The sequence below is a fragment of the Corvus hawaiiensis genome, chromosome 1 (assembly GCF_020740725.1).
Source record: "Corvus hawaiiensis isolate bCorHaw1 chromosome 1, bCorHaw1.pri.cur, whole genome shotgun sequence".
NCBI lineage: Eukaryota > Metazoa > Chordata > Aves > Passeriformes > Corvidae > Corvus > Corvus hawaiiensis.
Window position 1 is genome coordinate 63,567,047 of NC_063213.1, and position 18,805 is coordinate 63,585,851.

At 38.1% G+C, this 18,805-nt stretch overlaps 1 protein-coding gene across 4 annotated transcripts in view; it reads left to right on the forward strand.

Moving 5' to 3' along the window:
- Window positions 1-18,805, forward strand: part of KIF13A (kinesin family member 13A) — a 104,621-nt gene that overhangs the window by 38,888 nt on the left and 46,928 nt on the right. For all 4 annotated transcript variants that reach the window (XM_048308269.1, XM_048308239.1, XM_048308258.1 and 1 more), the window contains exons 3-9: window positions 1,083-1,095; window positions 7,142-7,202; window positions 14,567-14,659; window positions 15,153-15,333; window positions 16,339-16,426; window positions 17,729-17,863; window positions 18,376-18,488. In XM_048308269.1, the coding sequence (XP_048164226.1) occupies window positions 1,083-1,095; window positions 7,142-7,202; window positions 14,567-14,659; window positions 15,153-15,333; window positions 16,339-16,426; window positions 17,729-17,863; window positions 18,376-18,488 (684 nt within the window). The remainder of the gene's footprint in view (window positions 1-1,082; window positions 1,096-7,141; window positions 7,203-14,566; window positions 14,660-15,152; window positions 15,334-16,338; window positions 16,427-17,728; window positions 17,864-18,375; window positions 18,489-18,805) is intronic.

Here is an 18,805-nt window from a genome sequence, read left to right on the forward strand (position 1 = left end):
TAGCACATGTATTGCTAAACTTTTCATGTGTATCTTATCTTATATACCATACTGCATTCTCTGCTTGTGTTGTTTGTCTGTAGACCTTTCTCGTTGTGTTTTTCCTCTTCATCCACATTTTCTTTCTTTCCTTCATCCATGCTTTTTTTCCCTTGATGTGAAGAGTGAGTGGAAATTTCTTATTTCAATATATAATTTAAACACATGCCTAAGGTTGTAGCTTTGAGGAATGGCCTAAGTCAGTCTAGTTCTGCACTGTATGTTCACCTCCTCTCTTGCTTTGGCATCAGCGCGCATAGGGCTGCATAGTGAGACAGGGCAGCGATCTCGCTTGAAACCAATCCCACCAGAAAAACCCAAGTTGATTTAATTTATAATGTGGCCATATGCCTCCCAGCAAAAGCATAAAAGCATTTAAGGACAATTTGAAGTACTCTGAGCTAGTGTCTTTAGACTGGGGGTTTGTCATCCCTGTACTATTTCTGATAGCACTTGTTGGAGTTTGGTGTGAAGGGTGATGGTGTTTTTGCATTGGTTTCTTATGTGCTGTGTGGGCTTTCTGTGGCTGGGGAGAACACAGCCTACACAGGTTTCTTTTTCTTCCTTCTATAATCTCTGCAAGAAACATTTGCTTGACTCTTACCTTGGACATGCTTGTGTAGCACTGCTGAAGTCAATGGGGCTTCATCCTGGCACCTTGGTCTGCCAGTTTGCAGGCTTGGTTTATTAGCCACCAGAGATGGGCTGTGTTTCGTCTTTCATGACAAAACAGATACTTGTCTTCCTTCTGGAATGCAGTTCTGTTAGATTTTTGTAAAGAATCTGACGCTTCCCTTTTCGTGTGGTACTGTATTAGTAATTAAATAATTATTGGTTAAAAATATGTGGTGTGTTATTTAAATATCTTCTGATATGATTACTCTTAAATACATTGTGAATTTAAAAAGAAGTTCAGATTATAGTAATGACATACACTGACTTTGTTTCTTTTTTTTTTTTTTTTATTTGCTCCCTTCTCTTTATGTGAATGGTGTATTCATGCTTCTCATCACCATTGCTGGGTTTTTTTGCCAATCATCCAGAAAACCACCTAAGGTAAGTATTTTGTCTCTTTTTACATTTTTATCTGCTTGAAAATATTGACCAGTGCAGCAGTATTGGGCATTTGATCACATTGTAGTATGTGATCAAAACAGCTTGGATAAAGGAAAACATATTAAAAAAAAAAAAATCTGTTCTTCAGACTTCCAAGTTAAAAGCTTCATAATTTTAGAAGAATGTATTTTAATCCAACTGACATGCAGGCAAGGCAGATGGCTTGTTAAAGCTGTGACCAGGACAAGCCGAAATTTTAATGCAGTCGTAAAACCATTTGGAAGACTGAATAAGTGTTGTGTGTAAAACATTTCATTACAACAGTTCTGCTTAAAAGCTAAAACACTGTTTTTAAAAGGCGACAAAAAACACCTAGTAATAAATAAACCATTTTTGTTTGCACTTGATGATAGCCAGGAATTACTAATTAGTGTAATAGTTGCCAAAGTGCACCAGAATTCACTTGGTAAAGACTGTCTCTGTTTGTAGTGCAGAGGAAGGGTGGGAGACCAAGTGATATCTACCTATTGGGACATTTAATGAAGTTCTTCTGTCACTTGATATATTTAATAAAAGAGAGTTTGATCGTTGTTAAACATTTTTGTAAAAGGAGGAAAACCCTCCTTCTTTCTGTTGTTGTAATTCCACCAAAAAAAAATGGTTTTACAAGAACCCTCATTTCCTGTAGTACCTCATTTGTGTCCATTATAGGCAGATAAAGATATTCTGGGCATTATGTAAAAGCTTATGTATGGCCTTTATTTCCTTGATAAAACCAGAACAGCTGCACTCTTGTGCGTAAATGTCACATTATTGTTAGGTATAGTTGGATGGTCATTAATATCCTTAAGCTATAGTGCTGAAATTTATGATGTTATGTGAAATGTTTATCAGATTGAGACAGAAGAAGATTAGTACCATCGGTGGAAAATAGGCATTGCTGGGTTTGTAAAGATGTGATACAACATTTCTTGATTTACACGGTTTTTAGGGTACTGCACACAGTTGATTTTCGAATTAAAAATTCTTAAATAAAGTTTGTAAATATTGGAAGTCTCTTTATCTTTAGTATGCTAGTTTATCATCAGTCATGGATAAATTGTTTTCCCAGTTCAAGTTGGTAGCTCAGAAGCTGTGATAGGAAGATGTGTATAAGGATATTAGGGTGCTATTTTGCTATTTCTACAAACATTTAAGCATTTAAGTGCAATTTTGTGACAAGGTAAAACCGTTGTTCTGAGCTGAGATCTGTGAGCTGTGTCCCCAGGTCCCTTTGGATTTTTTCTCCCCACTTCTTCAGCCCTGTCGTAGGTCTTGTGTTTGTCATACAGTGACCAACTTTTTTTTTTTTTTCAATTCTTTAATTGCTTCCACTTACATTAAACTTACTGGTGTAGACTCTGTCTGCCAGTTCCTTGTGTATGTCCTTTATTACTTATCTCCATCAGCAGTTGTAAGAGGGATGTAGGAACAGCTGCCTGGTGAATGAAAGCTTCTCCTCCTCAGTTCTCCCTTCCTTTTCTTTTTAGCAACCAGGTAGTCCCATAAGTCACCCAACCTGTCAGACTGACTGCTTCTCAATGAAAGCAAATTGTGGTTAATTGGCCATCTCTTGATCAGATGGAAATGGCTATTAAACATTGGCCATACATTTGCAACATTTTATAGCTGCACGGACAATGTCTTAGGGATTATGTTCAATCTGGGTAATGCATGCTAAATGCTGGAAGCCCCAGATTCTGCCTGGCTTATACTGAGGATTAGACTTCAAAAGAATAATGAATGTGAAATTAAACTCCTTTTTAAACTAATTATGTAATTTGGCTTGAACTGGCAAGCAGTTAATATTGGATATGGTACTCATTACCTGTAACTTGAATGCATAAACCCTTAAAATTATTAATTCTTCAAGCCACTGATTAGGAACCTTAATGAAAACAAGTTCTGCAGAATGTTGTTTTGCCTTTTTAAAATGTGAACACCCCTTTGGCTGTCTTTTCAGATTCTGTGAGATACTACTGCAGCAGCAGGCACAATGGCTCCTATAGTTTAAAATCTAATTAAAATCTGCAATTTCATTTTAAAGCCACAGGTACAGATGAATTTGAGACAAAACTCCAGATTTTTCACTGACATAAGAGATGGATGCATGGGCCTGCATCCCAGTTTGCCTTGTTGAAGAAGCCATAACCTCCAGTTGTCTCCTTAGCAGAATAACCAGCTGCTCTCCTAAACTGCTGCAGGTGTTTGCTGAAGCAATCAAAGCCTAGTATCTTTTGTTTTTCTTAAATGTTGTGGTTACCAGAACAAATATTTTGTACAATTTCTAATAGTTGCTAACACTCCCAAGTATAGTTCCCTGTAACCTAGAAATGGCCTACTTAACATTTTGTAATGTACACGCTTACAATGACTCTGGATACAGTAGTACCAGGATCCAACAGTTCCCAGCTAGTTCTTTCTCATTAATTTCCATTTTTATGTAATTGTCCTGAACGTACCCAGTTCATCCCTTCATTCAAAATCTTTGGTTTATAACCTTCTACCTTACTGTGGCAGGTTTCTGGCAGCTTCCTTTTATCTAGCTTTTTCTTTTAGATGCTAGGATGAGTATGAGATACAGAATCTTGCAGAAAATAAGAAAATTTTAAGGCTTGTTTAATTCGCTCTCTTGTTTAAAAGCCCAGAACATTATTAATGAGAGTAAAGAATACTATTGCACACCTTCCAAAATGTAGTTAAAAACTAAGTCACATAGGATGCTTGAAGTTTAAAAAGTTGTGTTTGTGTCACAGATATCTCTGTTCAAATACGTTTCAGTAGTTTTGATATAGTTGGTAGATACAGCTTTGGTACAAGTTGGTAAAGATTTTTGCTAAAAAGGCATTTTCAGTGTCTGGTAATGCCCAGTTTGAATATTGGCCATTGAGTTTGAGACTTGAACATTAACAGAACTTCTCATGGCTTTGATAGTCATATTTACAGGGGTTAATACCTTCTTCAGAAAAATGGATTCTGGGGAGAAAAAATTAATAAGAAAAAATAATTATTCTGCACACTTCTATCAGAAAAAAATGTAATACCCACCACTTCCATTTTAAGGAATAATAATCAGTGAAGAGAGGAGAAAGAAGAGGGAGCACATTAGATAATACTTAGAATACTTAGTTTTGTCTTCATGGCATAGGTTCTGTGTCTTGACCCCAAGTATGCTTCCATGCTCAATTTGGGATTGCTTGTCCTGCCGTTCCTGCACTGGGCATCAGAAAAATATAAAATAGTTATCTTTTTTGTCATCTTTTCTGTACAAGGGTTACTCTTTCGGTAGGATACTGGCCTACAGATATTACCCATAAAATGCCTTCCTGATGTACATGTTGAAGAGCCTTGCTAATTGGGACCGTGTATCTTGCTCCTGTGTGCCTTATTTTTACTCAGTTAATTCCTGCGTTTGCAATCTGTTTTCCCAAAGGTCTCAGTTGTCCATACAATTGTTTTGCTTGGGTGAATCCTTAAAGTATGGTGGCTGGGAGTGTTCAAGGTTGCTGTTTTGTCATCACTAATCAAAGTAACATTTAAGTGTTCACCTGCCTGTTCTAATGGAAAGGGGAGTTTTGCTGCAGCTGCTCTGCATGTTTTGCAGGTAGTGCATGCCCCAGCAGTTTCTGCCTTTTTGCCTGACACTTTCTTTTTAAAGTAATCTTGTTACTTCTGTTAGAAGGATTTGGCAATTTTCCAGAAGAGATTTTATAAATAGACCAAGTCCATGCTCTGGCTTTTTATGTTTAGTATGAAAACAAACTAAAAGGCTATATTTACATTTGTTTTATCTTGAGACAGAATTTTTCTCTTCCTATTGCATAATCATTTTTGACCTTTTGAAAACCAGTCTGACCAATTTTTACCATTTAAAAAATATCCCAATAAAATCTGCTTTTCTAAGAGAAACACTTGGCTGCAAGCACATATTTTAGTTTTAAGAGTGTCTTTGCAAGATCTGTGTTTAAATTAGAAGTCATTAAATGATCGTGTCATCATTTTCTGTGTTAACCAAGGGGAAAAAGTGTAGGACAATAGATTAAATTGGCCTACAGTACTGCTGTATTGACATTTAAGTCATTATGCATGAGCAAGTATAGCTGGGTAACCTTTTTAAATGGTCTGTGTGATCCACTGCAGATAACACTTAGTTTTATGGGGGGGAGAATGGGCAGTTTTGGATCCTTACAGAAGGGTATGGGGATTTTTCTTGTGATTTAATTGCTTGCCATTGGAGCGTTGGAGAGACTAGGTATTGTTACCAAGTCCCCTGAGGAAAATCTCCATACAATTGGAATATGAGAAGAGAAACTGTAGTTCTTGGACTACAGAAGTTAGGAAAAGGGTTAGTGTTCTTACTGATGACATGGTTTTATGCCTATATTTGATGATCAAATGCACAAAAAGTAACTTAAAATGCTCCCTGCTTGTGTGAATGTCTGAAGGTGAAGTAACTGCTGCATTTTACTTGCAGTTTAGTGGCCAAACGACATCTTTGACTCAGTCACATCAGGGAACATCCTGATTCATGATAATGTCTGATTCTATTTGTGCTGCAGTGACTCAGGCCTCCCTGTTAAATTATTATTATGAGTTTGTTTTTTCTTCAGAAGGGAATTCCAGAACTCCTCAGTCTTACGGACTAAGTGTTGTCTCTGTATTAAGTCTTCTCTCAGGCCATTTCATGTGTTTTGCATTAAGCTGGAGGAAAGGGCAGGAGGTAAGGTTACTGTCCTAACCTGATGTTACCTTCTGGAATATTTGCAGCAATAGACATCTTGGGAAGGGTTAGATTACAACATATCAGTAGATTACATTGTGTAGCAACTCTGAATAGCAGGGACTTCAAGATGTTCTTCATCCCCAAAAGCCAAAAGAAAATGATCCATCTTCTTCCTCACCTCAGGATTTGTCTCTAGGCAATTTACATGTTTTGGCTATCAGAGCCTGTGGCTCTTGTCCTACACTGACATGCATGTTTTGTCTCACAAAGATTACCTGTTGGATGACCAGGCAAAGAAAATCTTGACCCAGGCAAAGTTTTATTAAAAAGGTGGTTTGAGATTTTCCCCACCTCTTGTGCTCCCCCCAAAAAACCCAAACCAAATAACAAAACCAGAATCTATACTGTTAACTAATCCAGAGTCAGTTTATTATGGCAAAATGTGGAAAATACACTGCAGCTTAAGCTGTTTGTAGCAATCTAAAGCTGTAAAAAACCAATGTTAAATATCTCAAATGTGCAGGGAAAGAAACTTGGATCAAATCTCGATGTGTTAAGTGGTTTTACAGGACACTGTTCCGGGTTTGCAAGCTCTCTGAGCACAATATTGAATCTCGTTCAATTTCTAGCTCACTGGAACTCTTGACTGAAGTGATATTAAATCTTTTCATTAAGAGCAAGCTCTGATAGCTTGTTTCTCTAATAGGACTATGTCTTCTATTTGTAGTTTCCGAGCTTCCTATACTGAGATGCAGTACTGTGCTCTTAGTTTAGGCAGGCAGTCTGATACTATTTATTTGCTCCTTAAGGCAAATGTGGACAGTAGATAGTAATGCTCTTCATTGAGTATCAGAAGTCCATCCCATGTGGATGGACTTTTCTGTGCGTTTGTGCTGATGTCTGCTAAATAGTCATCTGACCCAATTCTGTATACTGAGTCCTTGGGGTGCTGTTTTGTTACTGTTGGCAGAAACATTTGTCAGTGCCTAGAGAAGTGTGGAGTTAATTATTAGGTTTTGTCTGTGTTTTGAAATCTGTATTAGGGGATAGAGTAAGGAGTAATCTGTATAGTGTGTCATACAGATAGAACAGAAGTATTGAGCTTTGTAACTCTCAGGATTACACAAAAGTGTTCCTGCTGATGAAGCCTTTTTACAGTCTTGATTTAGGATCTGCAGAAATAGTAGAGCCTAGATGCAATTACACTGTCATGGATATGTACTGCTTTAAAAGAAATGTCTTGTAGCTAGAGTTCCTAATTTGTCTTTTTATGTGCTTCTACAGGTGTTTGCCTTTGATCACTGCTTCTGGTCCATGGATGAATCAAACACCACAAAATATGCAGGTAAACTATTTTCTATACATTGGACAGTATAAATAATTTGAGAACTTATGGGAGTTTGGGCCTTTGTTTTGTGGAGTTGGTTTGGGGTTGGTTTTTTTTTTTTTTTGCACTGTGATGCTCAAGTGACTTCTTCACAGAGGCAGACTTACACTTTTACAGGGATTGAGTCATCTGAGTGCTAGCCCCTCAGCTGAGAAGGAATGCAGTTTTAGGGTGCCTGGGGCACTGTTCAGGAGGGATGCTTTTACATCTAAGCCGTAGTGTTCCTTTTTTTATTACCTGGAAGAGCCTTTTGTGATTGTTGCTGTCACTTAAAATTTCATTTCTGCAGCAGCAATTACTTCTGACTGATGTTAGTGATGAACATGTCTGTTTTTAGTGCTCTGCATCTCTGTGCATGAAAGGGGAATAAAGCGTGTTCTCCTCAGACGGTGTGGTTATCTCAGGTCTTTCAAGTGATTCATAGTCTGACTGTTCAGATCCCTAATGTATTTTGAGCGATCAGCTTTGTGACTCCTTCCTCCTAAAAGCTGGATAATCCACGCAAGAGTGTAATCCTAGCAGTTTTCTCATAACTGGATTTGTCTATTAGTATATTGATATTTTATAAGAGGACTTGTTTTGGTAGAGAGAGCTCTGAACACTGGGATTTCATGACTGTGGTCCATGGAAAGGAAAAAACCCCAAGCATTCAGTTTAGATAGTCATATTATGAAGTTTTATGGCCCATAAGAAATCTTGAAGGATAATAGGGTTCATTACCTCAAAGTTTGAGATCAGTGATCTCATAAATGAATTGCCATATACATGTGTTAAAATATATCCCTGACTACTGTAGCCTCTGGTATGAAATGCCAAACCTTGAGGATTGCACTTGGTTATAGATTCTGCTATATTTCTTAATTGCCTGAGCAAAGAGAGGCTACTTCAGGAAAAAAGTTTTTCACTGGTTGAGCTTTCAAGAGCTGTGTTTGCACTGAACAGATGCGCTGCACAGTATTTTTAGTTCAGTCTGGGAGAGCCTTTGGAACCCACAGCACCTTGTTATGTGCCTGCACAGCCCTGTTTCCTTTAAAAGGAAGGAGATGATGGTGTGCACCCATATCTTCACCCTGTGTGCCTCCAGTGTGCACGTGGGAGTTACGCCTGTTAGGTACGGTGTGGCATTAGCCCACTGGCAGAGAAGGGATAGATCTGAGAAACACTCCTAACCTGTTAAACTTGTTTTTGTCTCAGTTGTACCCACCTCCAGGTGAATTCAGTGGGGCTCTAGATGTATTTATTTTTCATTTGAGTCAAAGCTAGATCTCCCTAGCATGTTTCAGAAGTTGTAATTGGATTTGTTTTATCTGAGAACTGAAGTTTTATTATCTGTATGTAGATTACCCTCTTGTTGGATTGGTTTCTAGAAAACTGTGCCTTGCATCTCTTCCATTTTCTTACTGGCCGGAAAGTTATGAGGTGTTTTTTTGCCTGTTACAGTTAATATTCCTGCCTGGGAAAAAAGAAAATCAAAACTGTTTTTTATGTTGGCTTTGGGTTTTTTTGTTGTTTTGCTGCGGGGTGGTGGGGAGTGGGGGTGGGGGGAGTGGGGAAGGTTGTGTTGTTTGCTGGGTTTTTTTTTCTTGGTGGAAGGCTGTGTGGGAGGCTTTGGTGGTGGTTTTTTTTTTCTTTTCAGAAATATGCTAAGAATGTGAGCTTAAAGAGTTGCATACAAAAAACAATGGTTTCACTGATTTTGTTGTTGTGTTTGTTGTATGGTCTTGAAGCTGTCCTGTGGCTGCCAGCCCTTATGTTTTAGAACATAATGAATTTGATACAATATCAAAATAAAAGTAATTGAAAACCAAACCCAAAGTGTTTCAGGCTTAAGTTACTGGGTTGTTGGCTTGTTCACCTGCTTATGCATGAGCTGATGCTTCCTATACAATGGTAGCATTTCTTGGTTTAGGTCTGACAAACCAAATGCTGATATGGCAATATTTCATTTTTTATATATTATTAATATTAAGACTCCTCAAGTCTGTTTCACAGCTTGGCCTCAATGACTGTGCTTTTTTGTTAAGAAAAAAAAAAAATTATGTTAACTGGATTTGGTTGGGATTTCTGATAGCTTCTTTGCCTCATGGAACAAACCTCCATTGTCCTAGGCACTTTGCAAATATACATCTTGTCTTACATCCAGAGACTGTTAATTCTGTAACAGTCTTTGGTATAATCTTAGAGTCCAAACAAGCCATCTGGCCACCTGACCTTTTGAGCTAAACTGGTATCTTGTGGATGCTGGACTACAGAAGGAATCCTGATCTGGAAGCTAGGTGCATTAAACACTCCTTGCCCAAAGTAGCTCTCTGTGGATGTGTAAGTTTAATGTCACTGGCAAGAGCAGGGATTAGTTGCAGAATTAAAAGGAAACACGTGTAAAGCTTGAAAGCTAAGTCCAGAGTGCTCGAAAATTTAAGCTGAAGTAAAATTCTTAAAAAGGCATGTGTGACAAATTTAGTTTCTTGAAAAACCCTTTTACCTGTATCACAGAGATACAGTGGGAGATGATACAGTGAAAGGTTTAGCAAGTACTAGGCTACCGTATCAGTCATTGCTCTCTGTGCAAAATCAAAATGTGCTCATCTGGCATTGTGTTGAATAAATATATAGTTGTGTATATCACACTGTATTAAAGATTTTGCTGATTGATGGATGGGACATGAGAACACACAGAATGGTGTGCACCACAGGCAACATATGTGGATAACTCTTCCTTGTTGTTTTTTTAAATGCCCACAAACCCAAAGTTTTTCTACTCCTGGAAATGCACATTTGTTACAGGCTCTTTAAAACTATCACACATGGTCAGACTGGCTTTATTTCTCACTTTATTGATTAATCTATGGTACTACCATCACTTACTAATACTGCTCACTGAAGAGCAAGGTTCCTGTTTGGATAAACTTAATTCTCAGGCTCTGGGGATGCAGGGCTGACCCTGAAATGGTATTTAGCCATCTCTTTCTGTTGTGAGAGATCTTCACCTTATCTGGCTGAACATCCAGGCTTATTTTCTTCATACTAATTTACTTTCTGTGCTCAAGTTCAGGAAGTACCTACCTTATCTTTCCAGGACTTGAAAACCTAGGTGTACTGTTGCTGTTGGCAGCAGAATTGCTTTTTTAGCAATTTTTTTTCTGTTGAAATGGAAACTGCATTCTAAAACTCTAAATGATCCAGTGATACCACCAACAGAAATAGTTAAGGAAACCTTTGTGTGACAAAAAACTTCTAGAGGGCATCTTTGAAGCTGTCCTTGCAAGACTATCTCTCATAAAGACAGCAGGGTGTCTGGAGTACGGAAGAGAATTAAACTCTTCACAAGACTTTGTGGAACTGGTGCTCTGATCTCTGTCTCCCAAGATGAGGGGGCTCTTAACAACTTGATATCCTGTGTTAGAGAGACCCTGTCCAACCTGTCCTGGAACACTTCCAGGAATGGGGTCTCCACAGCTTCTCTGGGCCACCTGTGCCAGCGCCTCGTCACCCTCATAGTAAATAATTTTTTCCATGTATCCCATCTAAGCCTACACTCTTTCAGTGTGGGAGGCTTTTTGTTTGTTTTTTTGCACTGAATACTGATGCCGTGCATTTCTGAAAAGTTTGTGTCTGTGTCATTCCAAGCAAGGAATGGTTTATGCTGATCATCACATGCTAACTTCCGCACCTTTTTTCTGATGATTTTTTTTTTTTTTTTGAAAGACATAGTTGAGTGTTTGGTGAAAATATGGATCTCTCATTGGAAAGGGGTGGAAGAGAAGTCAATGAAGTAGTTTTTGAGGAGTGAGGGGAATTTGGTTGTAGGACGGAATGAGTTTGCCTTGATCTGAAAGAGGGATGAGCTTTGTCTATAGGCTGCAGTAGAGGTGTTTTGAGAATAAGCAAACCAGCTTATTACCATCTCTTCTTGACTTGAATGGGTGAAGAGTCAGTTCATGGAAAAAGGACACACCTGCTTGCCTTGAAAAGCTCACAGAGACAAATAACTGCTCAGCATTTTGGTGAAGAGGAGGATATTGAGAAATTCTCAAAGGTGAGAACAAAGAATTCTTTTTACAAGCCTGGACAACAGTAAGAGCCTTTTGAAGTGGATTTTTAAAAGGAAGAGAAGAAACCCTTCAGTTTTGGAAGGACTCAAGAGATGGCATAAATAACTACTGCAGCACTTAAGCAGGTCCATTCCTGGGACCCCAGACTGTATCAACTTGCCCGTGGATTTTTCATAACTCCCTAACCTGCATCATGTTTGGCCTGAAATCTCAGTTGTGTGTTTCTACAGCCTATGTTGTCCTGAAAGGCCATACACCTGACTTTGAGCTAAGCTGTAATTTTATAGGAAGTATGTATGCTGACTGCAGCACTTTCTTTTTTAAAAGGAAGCAAACCAGGCAATTGGCTTAAAGAACTCTGCCCTTCTACCCTCATGAGAGATAGTGAGTTGTGGATTTTGAGCAGACACAGGTGTCTTGTCTATTTGTAGTTTTGACTTAACATTGAAGCTGTTCCTGGTCTGCAAGAAGAATTCACCAGACTTTGCTTCCCTTTCCTCAAAAGGATGAGCAGGGGGGAGATCCTGGCCTGTGAGAACTGGCAGCTCATTTACTTACCTGTGGCACCCTGGCAGCCTTGGGCATGCTGCCCCCAGCTTGCCCCTGTTCTGAGCAGAAGGTGGGAGAGAGGATGGATGTTTCTGGCCTTTAATTGCCTCTGTAAGATGCTGTGTTGTCTTAGCCAGCTGGAAGATTGAGAATTCCAATCTTAATGACAATAAGGGTTAGTGTAGTGGAAATCCTCCTGTTAAGCAAATTTTTTTTTTTTTAAATTTCTCCCATTTGATGAAAATTAAGTAATAAGTTAAAACCCCTGCTTACCTCTTTAAATGCCAGCCATCTGTGGAAGAAAAGAAAAAGTATGAATTGCAGGCAGTACAGATTTATTTAGCAAAACAGAAATGCAGCAGTGTAGGCACTGGATCTGCATTATTTCTTTTGACTGTAAGCGCATATGGACATAATTCTGTATAATACAGAGTTTGTAATCAGTTTGCAGACCCACTAATAAAATTCATGGGGGAAGCAGTGAGGTTTCTTAATGAAAAATAGAAAAATATCATGGATGATATACTGCTACCCTCAGTGCCCTGCATTTGCAAATTAATAAAATATCCGTTATTGAAGTTCAACATTTTGTGTTCCTTTCTGTGAGTGCACTTAAAACGAGATCTTACTTTATCCCATGATCATTTAACTGATTACTATAAGCAACACTCTTTAATGACCCATTTGTCTATGTTGGTATTGCTGAGCTCTTGAAGTATGTAATAAAAATATCATTTTAGAGTTATATATCAGTGTCTGATTGATTTTCTGTTTGTGATGACAGTTTGAAAATTATGTATTTCCTGAAAAATAAAACCGACTTTGCTGGTGAGATTTAAAGTGGATTCCTTCCTTGATATTTAGCAGTAAAAGAATCTGTAGGTCATCCTATGGTCATTATGACCATGCACAGTTCTAAAACACTTTGGTATTTGCTTTTTTTCCCTTATGAAACATGGAGGAGGTTACTGGTTTATTGCTTGGTCAGAAGTGGGTGATAGAAGTTTTTTCCTCTTCTGACAAATGGTTTTATCCTATGCTCAAAATCACTGTGTAATGTATATATATTATAATACTTATACTCATCTTCAGTCTTTGCTTGTTTTTACGTTCATGCTCAGCAAGCAAGATAGTAAGTGGCTCCCTCAGGAGCTGGTTAGAAAGCAAATTTTTGTTTATTCTAGATTCTTGGTAAAATCTTCTGCTGATATATTTCATTCATTAGTAGTTGAACATTCTCTATTTCCAGCTTGTTGAACGGTGCTCTCTCAGCATAGCTACTATAAAATGGCCAAATGACCCCTCATTGAATGAGAAGTGACTGAATGTGCATGGTGAAGGAAATAGAGTTACTCCAGAATACAGCAGATTTTCCTCTGGTTTTAGTTCCTATATTTAGCATTTCTGAGCTGTGTTAATCCAAGTCCAGTGACACTTGGGAATTTTAGAAATTCAGCTAGAAAGATACACAAAGACCATTTGATAGTGCATCACTGCAGTTGTTTTTTCCTTACAGGAGAGAAGAAATTAGGTTCTAATTAAAGGAAAATAAAAGTAATGTACTTTTTTGTCCTGTTTACATGCCTCTAAAACATTCTGCAGTCATTCCAGAGGTGGTTCTGCAGGAATTTTCTGGGCTTCGGAATGTAGATGTTCTCATAAATAATTGTGTAGCTAGAATATTTTTGATGCTAGTATATGCCATTTTGAGACTACAGAAGTCACTGCTGCATCCAGTGTAAGAAATAATTTCTCCTAACTGACAATTGCTGAAACTCCCATACCAAGATGAGAGAGGCAGCTGATCACAGCTGTTCAGAAAGTCACCAGGCAGAGAATGTAAGTTTAAAACCATACACAAGGTGTACAAATCCTGTCCTTAGCTCAGCTCTTTTTGTTTTGGGTGTACATACAGCTGGTGTAATTGTCTGATCAGAACTCAAAGCATACAACACATTGACCCTCTTCGTGGTGTACAAATTCTGGGCTTTCCTATTTTGAAAACAAAACAAAATCAACTACTATTTTCATCTGCTACATCTGAAAGATTGAAGTGCATCTAAAATCTGCCTGCTCAGGGAGACAATTTTCAGACTATCAAATTCTGTGTCTGACATTTCAAATTTTATGGATTTGGCAGAATGTGTCCTCAAACAGCTCTGTTGAAGTCTCACAGCCTCCTAATATGCATTTTCTCCCTGAATGTCATTGGAATGCTTTTATCTTGGATCCAACATCACCTTGCCACAGGGTAAATTGTAATAGCTAATGGTGAAACTTGAGGCCAGTTCCCAAGAGAACGACTACTTGTATTCCTGTGTGCCCCTAATGTCCCAGTCACCAATGGGTTTAATTGAAATTTTGTTACAGAATTCTTTTGGGTATAGGTTGTGATTAAATAATGCATATTAATTGCAGAAACTACACTGAAATAATAAAAAATTTAGACATCCACGTTATTTTCTAAGCATTCAACTTATATGACAATTTCTGAAGAACTGCTCCCTTCACAAGATAGTCAGCAATATATTTAAACACGGGCAGCTGTTACACTACAATCAGGCAATAGTTTTAATCTTAACACTGTTGTACATGATGAATGTGCTCATTCATCAGTGCTCTCATTAGTAAAAAATAATGTGCAAGCCTTTTTTATTCTTGTTTTCAGTCAGTTTTATTATGTTATACAATTCAAAATAAACAAAACGAATTACTTTCTAGGTCAAGAAGTGGTGTTCAAGTGCCTTGGAGAAGGAATTCTTGAAAAGGCCTTTCAGGGATATAACGCTTGTATTTTTGCTTATGGACAGACAGGTGAGTGCCCTAAAGGGGAAGAACGCTTTGTGCACATGGGAAGTAAGAACAACAAAACATAAATATTAAGGTAGATAACACTTAAAAATTGTATTTTGAAATATCATTATATTACCTATACATTTAGCACAGCCAGTGACAAGTGAATTTCTTAAAAGGAGCTCTGTCAGTATGATCGTGGTTGCTACCTGTTGGGGCCTCTTTCAAAGCCTGAAAGGAGTAGTTCCTACAGAAGGCTCATTCAGTTTCTAGTGTTTAAGTGTGTTCCAAGGGGTCCCAAGTAATGTCCCAGCTGAAAGAAACCTTCTGGATAATTTCTCTTTTTGTTTACCTCTTCTGTGTCCAAAGAATAAGCCATCTGTCTGGAATAGCATGTCATGCTTTTCTGATACATGCTTCTGGAGCAATAAAAAGAGAATTAAAATGTGCTTTTTAAACAAATGAGTAATTCAGAAAATATATTCTAAAGCATTTTCTCCTTTTTTTCCTTTAGGTTCAGGAAAATCCTTTTCCATGATGGGCAATGCAGAGCAACTGGGTCTGATCCCACGGCTCTGTTGTGCTTTATTTCAGAGAATCTCTGTAGAAGAAAATGAATCTCATACTTTTAAAGTTGAAGTGTCCTATATGGAAATCTACAATGAGAAAGTCAGAGATCTACTTGACCCAAAAGGGTGAGTAGCTTTACTTTCCCTCACAGCTTTCTGAATTTTTGTCTAAAACTCTAAAAATGTGGAAGTTCCTGAGAAGGTTTTTTCGAAATGTGTGTTTGTATTACTTCCTTAGAGAGAATTAGGTATCAAACACCAGAAAAAAAGAGAATATTCATATGAAGTTTGTATATGAAATAGTAACTGGTGTGATCAATTTAAACATTAGGATACCATCGTACTGATGCAAACAAAATACTGTATGAAGTACTTTACGACTAGAAAGCAAGACCACATACAAGTAAATTCTGGGGTGTTTTAGCCAGGTGATCCAGGCAGTGTTTGTGTAGGAATTTTCATCAGCTAGAAGAAATTTGTAGCTTATTCACACCTTGGTCCTTATGATTTAGATGTTGAACTTTTTGAATGTGGAAGGGTGACACCTTAGAATATACTTAGGAATTCTTTCTCCTGTTTTGTCTACACAGAAATACTGGTTAGGTGCTCTGGCTTGGAGTTGTGTATACAGGAAATACTTTGATAGGACTTTTTCAGCTGAGCATTGATAAATGTGGCTTATATTTCAATTCTTGAACATAACTGCAGAAGGTGAATAAGTAGGCAAGTTAGTTAAAAAGGTAGATTTGAGACTGGGTATGTGTCAATAAAGTGTAATGCGAGAAGAATTGAAGATTTAGCATATTGCAGGGGGGGAGGATTCTTAGTTTCCTATTTTTGCTGAGCATTCTTTCTGCCAGTTAAGGCATTTCAGGTTTTGTTCCAGCCACAAATACAGGGGTGGGAGGATGCATTAAAAATAATTGATGTATATAGATCAGAACTGGTTCAATTGGTTTGAATCTTTATGGTTTGAGTTATGAATTCTGGAATACTTTCTTCTTCCTGTTAATATTTAAAAATACATAAATTGACTTCTGCTATATAAAAGGTACTTATTTCATATTACAGTAATTTTTGGATATCGGTGCTAATTAGTAGATTGTGCATACAGTGTACTTTATCCCACAGGAGTCGGCAGTCCCTCAAGGTTCGAGAGCACAAGGTGCTGGGTCCATATGTCGATGGCCTGTCTCAGCTGGCTGTTACAAACTTTGAGGTAAATCTAAACCAGAGACAAGTTTATAAATAAAACACAAGCAGTGTTATTTAGAAATAAAACACAAGCAGTAGGAATCTCAGAAGAGGTAAACTAATGTCTGTCCAGATATTTTGGTTCATGAGTGATTATGGTCTCTGGCACTTGCAAGGATCCTCTCTAATTCTTCAGGAATATTTATTTCGTGTGGAAGCACTAGTTTTGCCTTTATGTTAGTTACAAATATACTAGTGGTATCTCATTAATTTGCAGTTTTCACTGTATGTGCTATATGCCATGAACACAATGTTTGCTTAACACAGGAAATAGGAGGATTCTAAAATAAGGATATTAGTCTTCCAGCATGAATTTGACTTTGTTGTTGAATACTACATTCTATTTTATATAGGTGTGTATATAGGTGATTCATAACTTAAATCACAACAGCATCTAAGCCCACTTGATTTACCAGAACACATTCAACTAAATTAGTATTGTGGAAGCCAATGAACCACTACAGGCACCATGGAAATAATTAAAGCAGTGCAGTTTTATGAATCATGTAGGACTTCTTTTTATGAGGAAATTGATTTGAAAGTGTTTTTTTAAAAAATATTAATTCTTTGTTTAGTGTTATGTTTTGCTTTTTTATGGGGTTTTTTATTTTTCTGCAGCATCTGTGTATATTATACAGTTATAAAAACTACTTTTGCAGCCTTTATGGTAAATTGCTTACTTTGAGAGCACAACTCCTTTGTGCAACTTCTAGTAAGTGTTGTTCATGCTTAAGCTTTGGCTGATGACTTCTGAAATTGTTTTGGAAGACTCAGCAAGCACATATATCAGGCTCTGCATAGTCATCTTTGTTCTACACATGTGGGAAGGTAGAGGTTGAAGTGAGGTAACTTTTTGAGCCAGTTAAGTGAAGATAGCATTAGTGCAGTTCGGTAAGGAGATGCCCTGTGTTCACTTGTGTAAATGAATCTGTGCTGGCCGGATTCCTGGCATTAAACAAAATGATTTGTAATGTGGATGTCACCAACATATTTCAGCAAGAGATAAGGAGAAGGTGCATTGACTGTAGTTGCTGGGCTTTTAAGTGCAGCCCTTAAAACAGAGATATGATTTAACATTGTTCTGTGGACTCACATGCCCTCTGTACCAATACATCTCAAAATGTGCAAAGAATTTTCCCATTACTTCTACCTTCCCTTGTTCCTCTCTCCCACACGTACACACCCTTCCACCTAGACAGGGATTTTGTTCAGCAAGCACAATACTTTACTTTTATCCTAGCATTACTTTTTACTCTTTTTGCTCTAGGATATTGAGTCACTGATGTCAGAGGGAAACAAATCACGAACAGTTGCTGCAACCAACATGAATGAAGAAAGCAGCCGCTCTCATGCTGTGTTCAACATTATAGTGACTCAGACACTCTATGACCTGCATTCTGGTGTATGTGTTTCTGTTGATTAATTTATGAAGTCGTGGTGGATGATTCTTCTTCCTTCCTCTTCCACGTACATGCTCTGTTTAGCTGTGCTTTGACTTTTGATGCCATGGGGTCCAGTAATCAAGATTAAGAGAACCCTGGAAGAGTGAGGAAGCACGCCAGATAAACAGTTGGATCACTTTTTAAGATTATATTGGCACCATGAAACCTTCTTAGGTCTTAACAGTTGCTGGAGTTAATGTGTTTTAATGGCCTACTCTGCCGTAAGGTGATTGATGTTACCACGTGGCTGATTCTAGTTCCTTAGTGCTTCAGGCCTTTACCAGAAAATAGATGGGTGACTTTTAAAGAGCTATAAGACTTCTGACAATTCCTTCTTCTCTCATGTCTTGAATGTGATACTTTAACCCACATTATTACGAAGAACAGTGTTTTGTGGTTGCCAGTGTCAGGCATGTTGGTGCTTCATGCCAGTGTTCCTTAGCTGTTGTTCTCCCATGTCCCATCTGTGCAGAATTCTGGAGAGAAGGTCAGCAAGGTCAGCCTGGTGGATTTGGCTGGGAGCGAGAGAGTGTCCAAAACAGGAGCTGCAGGAGAGCGCCTGAAGGAAGGCAGCAACATAAACAAGTAAGACATTGGCGTACGCAGGCTGCAAAGCCTAATCTTGAAGGAATCACTGTTAGTTCCTTGGCCTCCTCTTGGTGTGCTTGTCACAGGTCAGCTCAAATGAGCTTCATCAGAAGCAGTTCAATACGGCTCTTTCAGCTGCTCTGTGCTGAGCAGCATGTGTTTCCTGACATTGGGATAGGGATCCTGATTCATACTTGACTCAGATGAGGGCTATATGAATTTTATCTGGAAAAAGTGACAGCAGTGCTCTTTAATTAAGCATATACCTTTTGTGATTCATGTATACACCCTGTCCCCAGGCTCATGTGTTTGTC